The sequence below is a fragment of the Orcinus orca genome, chromosome 8 (assembly GCF_937001465.1).
Source record: "Orcinus orca chromosome 8, mOrcOrc1.1, whole genome shotgun sequence".
NCBI classification, from domain to species: domain Eukaryota; kingdom Metazoa; phylum Chordata; class Mammalia; order Artiodactyla; family Delphinidae; genus Orcinus; species Orcinus orca.
This window is the reverse complement of record NC_064566.1, coordinates 49,204,318-49,223,988: the sequence shown is the minus strand read 5'-3', so window position 1 is coordinate 49,223,988 and position 19,671 is coordinate 49,204,318. Positions and strand designations below refer to the sequence as shown.

General features: G+C 39.3%; 1 protein-coding gene across 1 annotated transcript; it reads left to right on the top strand.

Annotated features, from left to right (window-relative positions):
- The first annotated feature begins 3,377 nt into the window (after window positions 1-3,377).
- Window positions 3,378-7,739, top strand: LOC101271132 (olfactory receptor 52B4-like). The gene is given in 3 exon segments (XM_012536689.1): window positions 3,378-3,393; window positions 6,767-7,147; window positions 7,150-7,739. Coding segments are annotated over 3 exon segments (987 nt in total).
- The last annotated feature ends 11,932 nt before the right edge of the window (window positions 7,740-19,671 follow it).

The window sequence follows — 19,671 nt, the reverse complement described above, 5'->3', positions numbered from 1 at the left end:
GACTCTTTTTGAATTATGGTTTTCTCAGGGTATATGCCCAGTAGTGGGATTGCTGGGTCATATGGTAGTTCTATTTGTAGGTTTTTAAGGAACCTCCATACTGTTCTCCATAGTGGCTGTACCAATTCACATTCCCACCAGCAGTGCAAGAGTATTCCCTTTTCTCCACACCCTCTCCAGCATTTATTGTTTCTAGATTTTTGGTGATGGCCATTCTGACTGGTGTGAGATGATGTCTCATTGTAGTTTTGATTTGCATTTCTCTAATGAGAGGCATGGACATATATACACTACCAAACGTAAGGTAAATAGCTAGTGGAAAGCAGCCACATAGCACAGGGAGATCAGCTCAGTGACTGCCTGGAGGGGTGGGATAGGGAGGGTAGGAGGGAGGGTGACGCAAGAGGGAAGAGATATGGGAACATATGTATATGTATAACTGATTCACTTTGTTATAAAGCAGAAACTAACACACCATTGTAAAGCAATTATACCCCAATAAAGATGTTAAAAAAAAAAAAAGGAAAGAATTCAGTGCTCACACGGCTCTGCCAGGAAGTTAACCTCAAGGACTCCGTTTTCCCGATGAACAAACCACAGCTTATAATCGAGTGCTGGATAAGTGATGTGATGAAGGATGCTCTGGAAAAAAAAACCCATTGTGTATTCCATCCATTTATATCAATTTCCTTTTGCCCTTTTGGCGAGGTGTATGTTAATTTTTTTTTCGTGAGATAAAATTATATTAAATGTTTGAACTTTGAAATATTTTTATTTTTAGATTGTATGTCTTTTACTAATGCCAACTGTATTAGAAACTCAGGGTAGATAATGGGTGGCATTTATTACTAAAATCCTGGTATGATCTGTTTAATTAAATAGCTCATTAAATGAAATAAAACCTCTAATTTAAAGATAAGGTGTCTTTTCATTTGTGGTAGGGGATGCATATTACAAACGGATCCCCTTGGCTTCTTATTGTTCAAGCCATTTGAATTCCATGGAGAAAAGCATTCTTTCCTAAGGAGAATTTTCTTTATGCTTAAAACATTCATCATTTTGAGTTTTGTGCTCCTCTGAAAGTGGATCCTTACTATTGGGAAGTAAAACACTCTTGGTTCTAATCAGCAGTGGCACCAAGTCCTGTGTGACATGCAGGAGAAAATAAAGGAGAGGTAGTTGGGTTGGTTGAATTAGGTTACTTGCTATGTCACAAAGTAGATGTCGACTTTCTTTACAGAGTGTAGGCACATTGGAGCAAGGTTGGACCTGTTGGGACTAGCTTGTACAGTAATTCCTGAGGATAAGAGTGGACCCAGTTGTAAGGTGGTGGCTCTGGAGAGGTGGAGTAGATATGGGACCAGAGAGATATTGGAGTTGAAATTACAGGACTTGCTGAAGAGCAGAGAGAGGGAGGAATTTAGAAGCACTCTCAATTTTCTGGTTTTCACCATAGGTGACCAGGTGCACGTACATTCATGTGGCAGTGCTGGTGGTAGGGCGGTGAGGGTTTCTTTCCCGGTAGATTCAGTACCCTTTATGATCAGTCTCTCCTCTGATGGTTGGTAGAGGGTCAGGATAGGTGCCAGGAGGGGATAATCCATTGAGGCCATCATTTCATGTGATGGGAACACCAAATTGAAGTAGATTTTTAGGTAGTTTTGGGTGTTCTGAAGATAGAAATGTTTCATCCAGTTGATATTATTTTTGCTGGAAAATCCATTTTGAGGAAAATTTAATATGTTGCTAATTGAGTTCCTATCTGTTTGGGCAAGTCAATGAAAATATGACAGATCTGTAGAATGTTGCAGGTGCTAAAATATAGTGATCACAGTGATGAATTACAAAATATAAAGTGTATATAAAATAGATAACTAATAAGGACCTACTGTATAGCACAAGGAACTCTTTTCAACTCTGTAATGAGCTATATGGGAAAAGAATCTAAAAAAGAGTGGATATATATATGTATAACTGATTCACTTTGCTGTACAGTATAAACTAATACAACATTGTAAATCAAGTATATAGTCCAATAAAAATTAAAAATAATATAATACATTTACTTAAAAAAACAAAATATAAAGTGTATGTGAATAAGTGAAAAGGAATGGGACTGGATTAAATAGATGGTGGAACATTGTTTGTGTAAGAGTCCTTATAGGCCATAAACATATAAAAGAGATTGGAAAGTTAGAACTTTAATGTTGGTGAATTTACTGTTTCAATTTTGATCTAGTGGTAGAGTTCTTGATGGAACTGTAGAAGTTGGTGTCTCTTGTAGAGTTAGAAAAATGCAGTTGAGGGACTTCCCAGGTAGCCCAGTGGTTGGGACTTCACCTTCCAAGGTAGGGGGTGGGGGTTTGATCCCTGGTCAGGGAGCTAAGATCCCACGTGCCTTGCAGGAAAAATGCCAAAAAATAAAACAGAAGCAAGATTGTAACCAATTCAGTAAAGACTTTTAAAAAAATGGTCCACATCACAAAAATCTTTTAAAAAAAAGATGCAGTTGAGGAAGACGTCAAAACCCTGAACAGTGGGCATTGAGTGGGTAAACTTTTGGTTGCTGGAGTTGCTAAGAATGAGAGCAGAAGGTGAGATAAAGGTCACCTGGGAGGCTGCCTGGGCCCATGTTTCCTCCCGAACCCATGCAGCACCGGGGGCTTCCTTGTGTGGAGAGTCGGAGACAGATTAGAAGGGGTGATTGGAACCCAGAGATCATTTATGTGGAGCTGTAGATGTTACCCACAGTGTTTAGCCAGGATTGCGAACTGCTGGCTATCTTCGGGTCTTACTTGTGGTGAGTGCAGTCCCAGGATGTCGAATCCTGATCTTCATCATTGGACAATCCTTTTACCAGTATCTTAGGATGCTCTTCATTGTGGCAAGTTCTTTCCAGCTTCAGATCCACCAAAATTGAGTCAGAATTTGGACCAGAAAGCTGCTAAATTCTCTGTGGTCCTCCGGGTGCTACATTAAAAAAAAATCATTGGGTGGGGAGGATGGGGCTAGATCAGGTATTAGTTAAATATGGTGGGAGAACAGTTGCCATGTGGTCTGAACACCACTGGTGTTGGTAGTTTTGCTAAATGGAGGGGAAGTTATGCTTGTAAATTGTAATTGTAGCTAACAGTAATATCGTTCTGTCTAACCATGAGGAATGGGAAATAAAGATTCAGATGTGCTGCTGGAAATACAGCAGTTTCTTGAGTAGACAGACATGGTTCCAGTTAAGACACAGAGGCAAATGGAATATTTAGAAGGTTGTTGAAGATGAAATGGCAGCATTTAGATGCAAATTGCTGTAAGATATGAATATACGTGTAACTAGAAAGGTTAGGTATGCCAAGGATGGCTTTGTGACTGTGACTGGGCACATGGACACAGCTGCAGGTGTGTCTGATCAAGTTTTATTTCTTAACCTAGGTGATGTTTGCCTTATAAGAATTTGTTAGGCCATTCATTTGTTTTGTTTTGTTTTCTGTATTTGTGTGTTTACAATAACAATTTTAAAAAGTCCAAAAATGACAGAAATACTTTATAATCCAAGAAGCAATAACCTCACAATATAAGTGTGTCAGTAGCTTCATTTGTAATTATTTTATTTCAGTTCCCTCACTTCCCAAGTCCAATCTACCCTGGTGTTGCTTCTTGATTATATATTCACCTTCTGACTGTTGTTCCTACTTTCACTTCACTGTAAATCCACTGGGCAGAGGATATAATACTTCCACCTCACTCCATTGGCCAAAGCAAGTCATGAGGCCATCACAGATGCAAGGGAGTGGATAATAGACTGTAGCTCATGATGGAGGAGTTGTCTTGTGTGGACAGCAGAGGGAAGAATTATTGCCATCCATTTGTGCAGATAGTCCCACTCGACAAACTATCAGATTGACAAATGTTCAATGACTTGACAATATAGTCTACAGGCAAGTCTGTGAGGAAAAAGTTACTTTCATACATTGCTGTTAGTAATGAAAGATAGTGTAGCCTCTCAAAGGGAATCTATCCACATAGGACAAAACTACAAATGCATTTACCCCTTGACCAAGGTAACCCTACTTGTGGAAATAGACAATCAGATCTTTCAATAGAATTATCCAGCTGGAGAAGAGACAGAAAATACAGAAAAATCAAGAGACTTTCAAATACTGATGCAACAATGTCAAAAGGTCTAACATATGTGCTGTTGTTGGGATGTCGAAATGAAATGAGAGAAGGGGACAGAAAAATGTTTTGTAAGAAATAATTGCTGAGTATATCCAAATGTGGTAAAAACAATAAATTTACAGAGTCGAAAATCTCTGAGAACTTCAAGGACTTTAAAAACAAAGAAAGCTATGTGTAGGCCTCTGCAGATCAAACTGAAAATTAAGATAAAGTGAACAATCTTGAACGCAGTTAAAGGAGTTAGTTAGGCAAATGAAATAGAGACATGTCTAAGGCATCAAGACTCACACGTCTCCTACTAACTGCTAAGCTTGTACAATTCTATACCCTTAGACAACAGAGGTAAACATCAGTATTCATGACTCTGGAATTTGAAACTCATGTGAATTTCATTAATTGTTTTCATGAAGAATAAAACTTTAAAAACCATGAGTCCATATTAATTGTAGGTATTTATATTCCTGTTGTATTACAGTAGGCCTGAAGCAAGGCTGGTTTACATGGTAGATGATTTATGTGTCAGATTATCTGGAGATGAAAAAGAGAGAAAAGGAGCGGGAGGAAGTGAGGAAGATGTGAAGTGGTCTTAGAGACCCAGACCATTTAGGAAGAAGGTGAGGCTCTTGGAGACAGTTCTGTCCCTGGAGCCCTGGTGTAAGTGCTTTCCCTCAAGGGCTCTCGTGACAGAGGATAAACAGCCCAAATCCTGCAACAAGGTAAATTTCCTCTCCAATTGAACGGCTGTTCCTGAAGACTCAGTCTAAGGCTGATAAATGAATTATACACCTGCAGATGGGGTTGGTTCAAGGACGAAGGTAAGTGCTGGACAGGTGTTATGTCCCAGACAGGCCAGAGGGTACAGGACGCTTGGAGGCTGTTAGTATGTGTGGAATGATAGTGACCAGAGACACAAATCTGGTTGGTTCTAGCAGAAGTGGAGGGTGAGGTCTGGGGAGGGAGGTGAGAATACATGGTCTATCTGATGTTCCTGAAAGTTAGTAATAAGGAGTCATCATCCAAAAAAATAACTGGTGCCCAATAAGTGGACCGGGCATTAAAAGATGGAGATACTGACTTAGACTGCAGATATGTCTTAGCAAATATGAGAGGAGCCCTGAGAATGTCTGGGATCTGTGCTGGGGTTCCTAAAGCAGGGTGTGGAAAGAGGAGACCTCCAGGCCCTCTTAGGCAGATGTGAGAAGAAAACATGAGACAGGAGACATTTGAAAGGGGATTTCTAGGATGAACATGTATTACACCAAAGTCGCTCTATCAGGAGACCAAACAGGCAAATACCCCTGAGTTCCCTGGCTTCCATTTTTCAGTGAAAAAACCGCCCAAAAACAAACAGCACTTCCCTTTTACTCTTTTTCTCCAAACACACACCCATCCTCAGCTTCTATCATCTCCTCCCTTCTCAAGCCCCTCTCTGTGTTGAATTGTGTCTTTCTGGCTTTTTCCTTCTCACAGAGTAGCCCTATACTCTCCAGAGACAGTTCACTGTATCAAGGCCAGTGACTAGGCTCTCTTGACCAGTAACTGTAATTGTAGAACAGTTTCTTCCATCACTGGGAGGATGGTTATAGGAGCTGATTTTCCTCCGCTCAAAGAAGAAACAGAGGCACAAAGAGAGGTAACCTGGGATGGAAGATAAACTATTAATGAGCCTAAGACATAACTTATACTGAAATAGATATTCTGAGATACCCATCAACAGAAAGAATCAACATTTATCTCCAATATTCTAAAACCACCTGCTTAAAGATTGCTTCACTCTCAAACTTAAGCCCCTAGGATCCTGGAAGTTTCCCATTTTTTTCTGCATCTGGATTAATGAATGAATGAATGTACACTAAGAACCAAATGACAATATTTCTGCCTGCAGAAAAATCTTCCAATGTCATCCCCATCCCCTTCCAGCACTAATGCCTTATTTTCCAATTTCAGTCATTTCTAAACGTAGTTCCTAAGATGTGAGCATGAGCAGTGTGTCACCTCAGGCACTCAGGCCCTGTCAGTGTTACTCCTTAACCTTTGTCTACTGAATCCCTTCACAAGTGTGCAAATTGTATGTGGTGAATTCAGAGAGATTTTAAATCTCATTTCCATTAGTTAGGCTAGATCTGCCTGTATGACCCCACATGCTGCTTTCTTCAGTATTCCCTGTGCATAGCCGCCTGGATCTGAATAAACACTGTTCATAGATGGTATACTTCAATTTGAATACCTACGTTTTCCATATTACTTTGTTCTCTTTTCATTCTCTTTATGATAAACCATCCACCACAAGGTGAAGTTCAAGTTTATATTCAAGAAACCTCTTGTTACAGCCTTCACAGGTACATATAATGATTTCCTTTGAATATTAATAAGCCTCTGTTGGTAGGAGAAATATATACAATGATATGTTTTGTTTGATTATCTGGAGATATGCATATCTTTTAATTAGACTGTCACTCATTGAAGCAGAGAACATACCCTATTGACCTTTTATGTTTCTTATTATTTGCATGTTCAAAGAAGATGGAGAGTGTGAGATACGCCAAAAGGATATTCCAGGAAAATCTGGATTTTTCATCTCTGTGAGTATGAGGTGATGTCTCTGGTGGTCTCCATGGGTATGTTTCCTTAAACCACACTGGTGTCAGTCACACAGTCTTCCACTTGCTGGGCATCCCTGGCCTAGAGGACCAGCACATGTGGATTTCCATCCCTTTCTTCTTTTCGTACGTCATTGCCCTATCTGGGAACAGCCTTCTCATATTCATTATTGTGACAAAACACAGCCTCCATGAACCCATGTACCTCTTCCTCTGCATGCTGGCTGGGGCAGACTTTGTCCTCTCCACATGCGTAGTACCTCAGGCCTTGGCCATCTTCTGGTTCTGTGCTGGGGACATCTCCTTGAATCGCTGCATCACACAGTTCTTCATTACACACAGCACTTTCATGTCTGAGTCAGGGACCTTGGTGGTGTGGTATTTGACTGCTACATTGCCATATGCTTCTACCCACTGAGATACACCACTATTCTTACACACACACTGATCGGGCAAATTGGTGTTACCATCTTTCTGAGAAGTTATTGTATGATTTTCCCCATGATATTTCTTCTGAAAAGACTGACTTTCTGCCAAAGTAATATAATTCCAGACACCTGTTGTGAACACATTGGCTTGGCCAAATATGCTTGTAATGACATACGAGTAAACATCTGGTATGGACTCTCTGTTATAATGTCAACAGTGGTCTTAGATGTCCTATTAATTTTCGTTTCCTACACGCTTATTCTCCATGCTGTCTTCCACGTGCTTTCCCAAGATGCTCGTCACAAGGCTCTCAACACGTGTGGCTCTCATGTCTGCATCATCATCCTCTTTTATGGGCCTGTGATCATCACAACGATTACTCAGCAGTTTGGAAGCCAGGTTCCACCTCATATCCACATCTTGTTGGATAATGTGTGCATTCTGGCTCCACCTATGCTGAATCCCATCACTTATGGGATCAAGATCGAGCAAATTCGAGAGCAGGTAGCTCACATATTTTTTCCAATGCAGAAATAACTTTGGAGGAGGAACAGCGTTTTCAACATCTCTAGCTATCCATGATGTGAACTATGGAACTGGTGGATATAAATGCTAGTGGTAAACTAACACACTAGGTAATAGTTTAGTGAATTGTTTCTGTAGAATGTTCACCAGGTAGGTACTGAACTTCCAGTTTCTACTATCGAAGCAGTACAGTGAACAATGTCGTGTTTGACTGAGTAAGCTCCATCCTGCACAGAGTATGTGGCTAGAAATAGGACTTCCCAAAGTCTTACATCTTACATATCACTAACCTGATCTTTGGTAATAGAAGAAATGAGAACAATGCTCTGGTTTCACATTTTTTTCAATTATTCGTCACTGAGTTTCTCATCCTTTGAGACATCTTGTGACATCCCTGAACTATCACATATAAACCTGCATTCCTTTATGTCTTTCTATATAGCTAAGCGACTTTCTTAGAATCAGTGATTCTTAGGGTTTCAGGTATTTTTATTATACTATAATTTATATCTTATCACATATATGTCAGAGCACAGGAATGTAAATGAATTGCTTGAATCACATTTTCAAAACCCTTTGGGAGACTGAGGCTGATCCCTTGTGTAACGGGAAAATGCTAACGTGGTATTTGATGGGTGCTATGTACCAGGAGAATGTTGAAGAATGGGAAGTCCCTCAATCTTCACATCAGACCATGATCTTCAGTGATCTCATCAGCTGGGCAGTCAAGGACTGTTTTTTGGCCTCCTTTAATGCAGTACTTCCTAGATCAATTTCCAAGGAATCTGCTCTTCCACTGACCCGCCAGCTCATTAACTCTTTACCTTTCCTAATTCATGCCATACTCCAAATATATCCATGCTTTGTCTTGGGATAACATCTCTTGACTTGTAGAAAATATTTTCTCCCAGGTTTATTGAGATATAGTTGCCATACAACATTGTGTAATTTAAGGTGTATATCTTGTTGTTCCTACACACTTAGTTTTTTACAGCATGATTGCCACAGTAGCATTAGTTAACACCTCCATCATCGAACAAAGCTATCATTTCCTTTTTTTGTGGTGAGAACATCTAAGATGTACAGTGTTATCGACTTTCAAGTATATGACACAGTGTTGTTCACTCTAATCACCATGCTGTTATTATCCTGAGAACTTAGTCCTCTTCTAACTGGTAGTTTGTACCCTTTGACCAACATCTCCTCCTTTCCCCCACCCCCAGACTCTGGCAACCACCTTTCTATTACCAATCTCTCTGAGCTCAACTTCTTTAGATTTCACATACAAGTGATATCACACAGTATTTATTTTTTCTCTGTCTAACCTATTTCACTTGACATAATGCCATCAAGTTCCATCTATGTTATCACAAATGGCAGGATTTATTTATTTTTTAATCTGGAATAATATTTCATGATACATATGCTGTATTTTCTTTATCTATCCATGCATCCATGTACACTTAGGTTGTTGCCATGCCTTAGCTATGGTAAATAATGCTGCAATAATAAACCTGGGGGTGCAGATGGTTTTTGAGTCAGTATTTTCATTTCCTTCAGATAAATACCCAGAAGTGCAATTTGAGGATCACATGGTAGCTATATTTTTAATTTTTTGAGGAACCTCCGTACTCTTTTCTGTAGTGGTTGCAACAATTTACATTCCCACAACAGTGCACGGTGGTTCCCTTTTCTTCACATCCTCACTGGCACTTGTTATTTCTTGTCTTTTTGATAATATCCACTGCAAAGGTGTGAGATGACATCTCCTTGTGGTTTTGATTTGTATTTCTCTGATGATTAATGATGCTGACCTCCTTTTCATGTACCTGTTGGCCATCTGTATGTCTTCTTTGGAAAAATGTTTATTCAGATCCTCTGCTCATTTTAAAATCAGATTGTTTCAGTTTTTCCTATTGAGCTGTATGAGTTCTTCATATATTTTGGATATTAAGCCCTTACCATTGTTGAAAAATTCAATTAACAATCAAATTGAGAAGAAAAAGAGAATTTTTTTCGAGCCAAATTGAGGATTATAACCCGGGAGACAGACCCTCGGAATCTCTGAGAACTGTTCTGTCTCTTAGAAGTAGAAGGCAGAGTACATTTTTGAGACAAAGGATCATATATCAAATGACATACTGACATTTTACATAAAATTCACCAAAGATACATAGTCCAGATAAGCAGGTACAAAGTGAACAGCAAGTCACCATGACCCCCTACAGAGTTGGAAAGAAGGCTGATATTTTAAGAAGTTACAGTGTTAGCTTCAGAAGAAAGGAAGAAACACATTGCTCTTTGTGATTGAGAAATATTTCTCCCTTTGAGGAGATCTGTTTAATGTGTAAGGCAGATGCACATTGCACATTAGGGAGGGAAGGAGGAAGCCCAGACAGACAGAGCAAAGAATCTTATGTTTAAATTGTTCTTGTCCTGCCTTAAAATATACATTTTATTTCATTACCAGATACACGATTTGCAAATATTTTTTTCCCAGTTGGTAGTTTGTCTTTCCATTTTGTTGATGGTTTCCTTTGCTGTTCAGAGGCTTTTTAGTTTGATGTAATCTCACTTGTTTATTTTACTTTTGCCTTTGGTGTCAGTTTCAAGAAATTATCACCAAGACCAATGTCACATGGCTTACTGCCTATGTTTCCTTCTAGGTGGTTTACAGTTTCAGGTCTTCTGTTCAAGTCTTTAATCCATTTTGAATTGATTTTTATGAATGGTATAAGAGAGGGGTCCAGTTTCACTCTTTTGCATGTGGCTGTTGAGTTTTTCCAAGACCATTTGTTGAAGAGACTGTCCTTTCCCTATTGTATATGCTTGTCTTCTTTGTTGTAAGTCAATTAACTTTATATGGATAGGTTGATTACTTGGCTCTCTTTTCTGTTCCATTGATCTATGTGTCTGTGTTTATGCCAATACCATGTTTGATTACCATGGCTTTGTGAATTAGTGTGAACTCAGGAAGCATGATGCCTCTAGCTTGCTCTTTCTCAAGATTGGTTTGGTTATTTGGGGGTTTTGTAGCTCCATACAAATTTTAGTATTGTTTTTCTATATCTCTGAAAAATGCCATTGGAATTTTTATAGGGGTTGCATTGTATTTGTAGATTGCTTTGGGTAGTATGGTTCTTTCAACAACATGAGTTCTTCCAATCCATGACCACAAAATAATTTTCCATTTGTTTGTGTCTTCTTCAATTTCTTCCACCAATGTCTTATAGTTTTTAGGGTACAGGTCTTTCATCTCTTTGGTTAAATTTATTCCTAGGTAGTTTATTCATTTTATGTAATTGTAAATGGAATTGTGTGTTAATTTCTCTTTTGGATTGTTTGTTATTAGTGTATAGATACAGAACTGATTTTTGTGTATTGATTTGTATCCTGCAAGTTAGCTGAATTTGGGTTTTTTGCTAACAGTTTTTTGATTACTACTGAGTTTGAATATTTGTTGGATAGTTTTATTTCTTCTTGTGAGTTAAAGATAGCTATCATTTGTTAAGTGATTAGCAAATTGCAGCTCCATGCAATAAGCATGATACTGAGGAAACTGAAACTCTGCCAAGATCAATGGAAGAGGTAGGGACAAACCAATTTCTGTTTTATTTTTAAAGTCTGTTCTCTTGGGTCCTTTAACTTGTAAATGATCTGGCTCTTCCTGTCTTTGCTCATTTAACTCTTGAAAGCTCTATGTTTTTCTTTTCTATTTTCATTTTCTTTAAAAAACCAATAATTATATTTTCTCTATTATATTTAGTTTAACTATTTGTGCAGTATTTTTAAAAACTTTTTATTTTATATTGGAGTATAGCTGATTAACAAAGTTCTGATAATTTCAGGTGCACAGCAAAGCGACTCAGTCATACATATACATGTATCCATTCTCCCAGAAACTCCCCTCCCATCCAAGCTGCCACATAACATTGAGCAGAGTTCCATGTGCTATACAGTAGGTCCTTGTTGGTTATCCATTTTAAATATAGCAATGTGTACATGTCAATCACAAACTCCCTAACTATCCCTTCCCCCACCCTTCCCCCCAGTAACCATGTTTGTTCTCTAAATCTGTGAGTCTGTTTTGTAAATAAATTCATCTGTATCATTTCTTTTTAGATTCCACATATAAGTGTATCATACAACATTTCTCTTTGTCTGACTTGCTTCACTTAGTATGATAATCTCTAGGTCCATCCATGTTCCTGCAAATGGCATTATTTCATTCTCTTTAATGGCAAAGTAATACTCCATTAGTTAAAAAAAAGACAAACATTAATAGCTATATTTGTGAAATATACTTTGTCTTTTTCATTGTTTAATGTTTGAAAATTCTTAAGCTACGATTTGAATATTGTTTACATCAATTTCTATATTTTAGTTTTTAAACTTAAAAATGAAAGATTATTTAATCAACAGAGAATTTGAGTGAGGATTACATGGGATATTATACATAAAGTACTTGGAAAGGCATCTATAGATTTAGAGGTTTTATATATATATTTGCTGATTATGAATGATTATGTTCATTCTTTTTTGTTTCATTGAAGTTTTATTTATTTATTTTATTGATTTACAATGTGCAAGTTTCCAGTGCATAGCAAAATAACTCAGTTATAAGTGTATATGTATATATATTCTTTTTCATATTAATTTCCATTATGGTTTATTACAGGATATTGAATATATTTCCCTGTGGTATAAAGTAGGACTTTGTTGTTTATCTATTTTATTTTTAAATTATTATTTTAAAAAACTGATGTATAGTGGAATTACAATATTGTGTTAGTTTCTGGTGTACAGCATAGTGATTCAGATATATATATGTGTGTGTATATATATATATATATATATATATATATACACACACACACACACACATACATATAATCTTTTCCTTTTCTTTCTCATCAAAAGTATTAGAAGATATTGAATGTAGTTCCCTGTGCTGTACATATATATATATGTTGTTTATCTATTTTCTATATAGTAGTTTGTATCTGCTAATCCTAAACTCCTAATTTATCCCTCCTCCACCCCCTTTCCCCTTTGGTAACCATAAGCTTGTTTTCTATGGCTGTGAGACTGTTTCTGTTTTATAAATGAGTTAATTTTTGTTATATTTTAGATTCCACATATAAGTGGTATCATACGCTATTTGTCTCTCTTTCTGACTTACTTCACTTAGTATGATAATCTCTGGGTCCATGCATGTTGCTGCAAATGTCATTATTTTGTTCTTTTTATGGTTGAGTAATATTCCATTGCATATGAGTACCACATCCTCCTAATCCATTCTTCTGTCAATGGACATTTAGGTTGCTTCCATGTCTGGCTATTGTAAATAGAGCTACAATGAACATTGGGGGTGCATGTATCTTTTCAAATTAGAGTTTCCTCCAAATATAGGCCCAGGAATGGAATTGCTAGATCATGTGGCAACTCTATTTTTAGTTTTTTGAGGAACCTCCATACAGTTTTCCATAGTTGCTGCACCAATTTACATTCCCAACCACAGTGTAGGAGGGTTCCCTTTCCTGCCCACCCTCTCCAGCATTTATTTTTAAACATTTTAATGATGGCCATTCTGACTGGTGTGAAGTGATACCTCATTGTAGTTTTGATTTGTATTTCTCTAATTAGTGATGTTCAGCATCTTCTTATGGGCTTATTGGCCATCTGTATCTCTTCTTTGGAGAAATGTCTATTTAGCTCTTCTGCCCATCTTTTGATGGGTTGTTTGTTTTTTTGTTATTGAGTTGTATGAGCTGTTTGTATACTTCGTAAAGTAAGCTTCTGTTGGTTGTACGGTTTGCAGATATTTTCTCCCATTCTGTAGGTTGTCTTTTCATTTCATTAATCGTTTTATTTGCTGTGCATGTTTAATTTTTTTTTTTTCCGGTACGCGGGCCTCTCACTGTTGTGGCCTCTTCCATTGCGGAGCACAGGCTCCAGATGCGCAGGTTCAGCGGCCATGGCTCACGGGCCCAGCCGCTCCGCCGCATGTGGGATCTTCCCAGACCGGGGCACGAACCCGCGTCCCCTGCATCGGCAGGCAGACTCTCAACCACTGCGCCACCAGGGAAGCCCTGTTTAGTATTTTTGATGTTTGTTTTGTGACCCAGGATGTGGCTTATTTTGTTGTATGATCTCCAAAATCTTGAAAAAATATATTCTGCTGTTGATGGATGGACTGATGTATACATGTCCATTAGAATTTGTTGGTGGTGTTATTCAGGCCTTCTCTATCTTTGCAGATTTACTGTCTAGTAGTTGTATCAATTAGTGAGAATGGGCTATTAAATCCCCAATTATAAATGTAGATTTGTCTGTTTTTCCTTATAGTTCTATCAGTTTGGGGAGGAGCGTCAAGATGGCAGAAGAGTAAGACGCGGAGATCACCTTCCTCCCCACAAATACATCAGAAATACATCTACATGTGGAACAATTCCTACAGAACACCTACTGAACGCTGGCAGAAGACCTCAGACCTCCCAAAAGGCAAGAAACTCCCCCACGTACCTGGGTAGGGCAAAAGAAAAAAGAAAAAACAGACGCAAAAGAATAAGGACGGGACCTGCACCAGTGGGAGGGAGCTGGGAAGGAGGAAAGGTTTCCACACACTAGGAAGGCCCTTCGCGGGCGGAGACTGCGGGTGGCGGAGGGGGGAAGCTTCGGAGCCGCGGAGGAGGGAAGCTTCGGAGCCGCGGAGGAGAGTGCAGCAACAGGGGTGCGGAGGGCAAAGCGGAGAGATTCCCGCACAGAGGATCGGTGCCGACCGGCACTCACCAGCCCGAGAGGCTTGTCTGCTCACCCGCCCCGGCGGGCTGGGAGCTGAGGCTCGGGCTTCGGTCAGAACGCCGGGAGAGGACTGGGGTTGGTGGCGTGAACACAGCCTGCAGGGAGTTAGTGCACCAAGGCTAGCTGGGAGGGAGGCCGGGGAAAAGTCTGGAGCTGCCGAAGAGGCAAGAGACTTTTTCTTCCCTCTTTGTTTCCTGGTGCGGGAGGAGAGGGGATTAAGAGTGCTGCTTAAAGGAGCTCCAGAGACGGGCGCGAGCCGCGGCTAAAAGCGCGGACCCCAGAGACGGGCATGAGACGCTAAGGCTGCTGCTGCCGCCACCACCAAGAAGCCTGTGTGCAAGCACAGGTCACCATCTACACCCCCCTTCCGGGAGCCTGTGCAGACCGCCACTGCCAGGGTCCCGGGATCCAGGGACAACTTCCTTGGGCGTGCAACGTCACGCCAGCCTCTGCCGCCAGCAGGCTCGCCCCGCACTCTGTACCCCCTCCCCCCCCCACCCCGGCCTGAGTGAGTCAGAGCCCCCAGTCAGCTGCTCCTTTAACCCCGCCCTGTCTAAGCGGGAACAGAAGCCCTCAGGCGACCTACACCCACAGGCGGGGCCAAATCCAAACTGAACCCCAGGAGCTGTGCGAACAAAGAAGAGAAAGGGAAATTTCTCCCAGCAGCCTCAGGAGCAGCGGATTAAATCTCCACCATCAACTTGATGTGCCCTGAATCTGTGGAATACCTGAATAGACAACGAATCATCCCAAATTGAGGAGGTGGACTTTGGGAGCAAAGATATATTATTTTTTCCCCTTTTTCTCTTTTTGTGAGTGTGTATGTGTATGCTTCTGTGTGTGATTTTGTCTGTATAGCTTTGCTTTCACCATTTGTCCTAGGGTTCTGTCTGTCCTTTTCTTTAAACAAAGAAACAAACAACCCAATCCAAAAATGGGCAGACCTAAATAGACATTTCTCCAAAGAAGATATACAGATTGCCAACAAACACATGAAAGAATGCTCAACATCATTAATCATTAGAGAAATGCAAATCAAAACTACAATGAGATATCATCTCACACCGGTCAGAATGGCCATCATCAAAAAATCTAGAAACAATAAATGCTGGAGAGGGTATGGAGAAAAGGGAACACTCTTGCACTGCTGGTGGGAATGTGAATTGGTACAGCCACTATGGAGAACAGTATGGAGATTCCTTAAAAAACTACAAATAGAACTACCATATGACCCAGCAATCCCACTACTGGGCATATACCCTGAGAAAACCATAATTCAAAAAGAGTCATGTACCAAAATGTTCATTGCAGCTCTATTTACAATAGCCTGGAGATGGAAACAGGCTAAGTGTCCATCAACAGATGAATGGATAAAGAAGATGTGGCATATATATACAATGGAATATTACTCAGCCATAAAAAGAAATGAAGTTGAGCTATTTGTAATGAGGTCGATAGACCTAGAGTCTGTCATACAGAGTGAGGTAAGTCAGAAAGAGAAAGACAAATACCGTATGCTGACACATATATATGGAATTTAAGAAAAAAAAAATGTCATGAAGAACCTAGGGATAAGACACGAATAAAGACACAGACCTACTAGAGAATGGACTTGAGGATATGGGGAGGGGGAAGCGTAAGCTGTGACAAAGCGAGAAAGTGGCATGGACATATATACACTACCAAACGTAGAATAGATAGCTAGTGGGAAGCAGCCGCATAGCGCAGGGAGATCAGCTCGGTGCTTTGTGACCACCTAGAGAGGTGGGATAGGGAGGGTGGGATGGAGGGAGATGCAAGAGGGAAGAGATATGGGAACATATGTATATGTATAACTGATTCACTTTGTTATAAAGCAGAAACTAACACATCATTGTAAAGCAGTTATACTCCAATAAAGATGTAAAAAAAATTTCTTTTTCTTAATAATTATTTTTAGTTTTAATTATTTTATTTTATTTTACTTTATTTTATTTTATCTTCTTCTTCCTTTCTTCCTTCCTTTTCTTTCTCCCTTTTATTCTGAGCCATGTGGATGACAGGCTCTAGGTGCTCCAGCCAGGCATCAGGGCTGTGCCTCTGAGATGGGAGAGGGAAGTTCAGGACACGGGTGCACAAGAGACCTCCCAGCTCCATGTAATATCAAACGGCGGAAATCTCCCAGAGATCTCCATCTCAACGCCAAGACCCAGCTCCACTCAAGGACCAGCAAGCTACAGTGCTGGACACCCTACGCCAAACAACTAGCAAGACAGGAACACAACTCCATCCATTAGCACAGAGGCTGCCTAAAATCATAAGGCCATAAACACCCCAAAACACACCACGAGACGTGGACTTGCCCACCAGAAAGACAAGATCCAGCCTCCTCCACCAGAACACAGGCACTAATCCCCTCCACCAGGAAGCCTACACAACCCACTGAACCAACCTTAGCCACTGGGGACAGACACCAAAAACAACGGGAACTATGAACCTGCAGCCTGCGAAAAGGAGACCCCAAACACAGTAAGTTAAGCATAATGAGAAGACAGAGAAACAGCAGATGAAGGCGCAAGATAAAAACCCACCAGACCTAACAAATGAAGAGGAAATAGGCAGTCTACCTGAAAAAGAATTCAGAATAATGATAGTAAAGGTGATCCAATATATTGGAAATAGAATGGAGAAAATACAAGAAACATTTAAAAAGGACCTAGAAGAACTAAAGAGCAAACAGTGATGAACAACACAATAAATGAAACTAAAAATTCTCTAGATGGGATCAATAGCAGAATAACGGAGACAGAAGAACGGATAAGTGACCTGGAAGATAAAATAGTGGCAATAATTACTGCAGAGCAGAATAAAGAAAAAAGGATGAAAAGAACTGAGGACAGTCTCAGAGACCTCTGGGACAACATTAAACGCATTAAGTTTCTAATGATCTCCTTAGCTCTATCCAATAAGCTGTTTAACCAATCCATTGTTTTAATGTTTTTAATTTCAAGGATTGCATTAAAAAATTAATAGATATTATTTTTTAAGAGTAGTTTTAAGTTTATAGAAAGTAGAGAGAGTTCCCATATACACCCTACCCCCTTCCTCCTCCTTTGATCAGAGAGTTTCCCCTATTATTAGCATCTTGCATTAGTGTGGCACATTTGTTACAGTTAATGAACCAATACTGATACATTATCATTAATGAAAGACTGTAGCTTATATTAGGGTACACTCTTTGTGTTGTATAGTTTATGGGTTTTGAAAAATGTATAATGACATGTATCCACCATTATAGTACTATTCAGAATATTTTCAATGCCCTAAAAATCCCTGTTTGCCCCTATTTATCCCTCTCCTGCTCACTCAAAATTCCTGAAAGTCATGGATTTTTTTTTTACTATCTCCATAGATTTACCTTTTTCCAGAATGTCATAAGGTTGGTATCATACAGCATGTAACCTTTACAGAGCACCTTATTTTGCTGAGTATAATGCTTTTAAAATTCCTCCATGTCTTTTTGTCTTATCTCACTTCTTTATATTGCTGAATAATATTCCATTGTTCGGATGTACCTGAGTTTGTTCATCCATTCACCTGTTCAAAGGCATTTTGGCTGCTTCCAAAATTTAGCAATTATGCATAAAGATTCTGTAAATGTCTGTGTGCAGGTTTTTGTGTAGACATAAATTTTCAGCTTCTTTGGGTAAATACTAAGAAGTGTGATTGCTGGATCATGTGGTAAGAGTATGTTTAGCTTTGTAGGAAACTGCAGAACAGTTTTCTAAAGTGTCTTTACCATTTTGCATTTCTACCAGCAATGAATAAGAGTCCTATTGATCCACATTCTTACCAGCATTTGGTATTGTTAGTGTATTGGATTTTAGCCATTCTTCTAGGTGTGTAGTGGTAACTCATTGTTGTTTTAATTTGCATTTCCTTAATGAAGTATGATGATATTGGGTATTTTTTCATATGCTCATTTGACATCTCATTGGACCCTCCTTACCAGGACAGCTATTGGTTAATTTATCAACATTTTCCTCCCCAGACTATACAATCACTGCAAGTTTTAGCCCAAATAATGCTTTGCAGGTTCATGACTATGAATGCTCAGGCTAACCTTTCTTATTGGTGTCCAGAGAACAAATGGAGGGATTATTACTTGACAGGAGAGACAGTTCCTCAGCAAGAAGGAATGAAGAGAGAGTAGGAGCAGATGTAGTTGTGTTTTAAGATTTAGAGTCTTGAATTTGTGTGGGTTTCTCACTGATCAGTTCTGATTTAGTAGGCTACCTTTTCTGCCAAAGGTAGAGAGGTGGGTTCTTGAATCAAGGTTGGAGGTTTGAATAGGGTGTACACACAAAGCATTAATTAGGTGGAGTGGGGGAATGAGCTGACTTGAGCAAAATGTGTAAACTGGGCTCTGTTGGTAGCCTAGGTTGGTAATCATTTAATGGCACCATTCTGTTCTCTGGGTGACTACCCAAACCTAGTTATTGATTTGGTGTATAATAACTTTGGGATGGACCAGAAAGAATGGAGAAAAAGATTTAAAGGATTTGAGAATACTTAGAAGAGATTTATTATAATGAAGAGCATGGAATCTAAACTTAAGAATCAGAGAGTGGGTTGGTGGTTTGGAAAGAAAATTGTAGTGTTAATAGATTAGCAGTTTTTGTGATGCTTAAAAAACAGGCATAGTTAAGACATATTTGGGCTTAAGTACTTATGGCTGGACAGTGGGATGTTAGAATTAGTGAATTTGGAAAAGGAGAAAGGAGGTGGTTATGGGAGTGCATAACTACAGTAGAGTGAAGGGAAAGACAACTCAGATTAGGAGGAAATGGAATCAAGAGCACAGGATGAAGAATTAGCTTTCCACATGGACACCGAAGTCCCTCTAATACTAATGTAATGACTTGCATGCATTTGTTTATGAGGGAATTGAAAAGAACTTAAGACAGCATTGAAGAGTAGAAGGAAGATAGCATGAGTCTCAAAGCAGAATTAGTCTATAAGAAAGTGAATGAGCATTATTTTGGAACAAAACCTGGGAAATATTTGGAAGTAAAAATGGCCCCCAAATCAGTTTATAACTTTAAAATATCAAGAGCTCCCACAAGTTCTAAATATATGGCAGCAAAGTACTAATGAACAA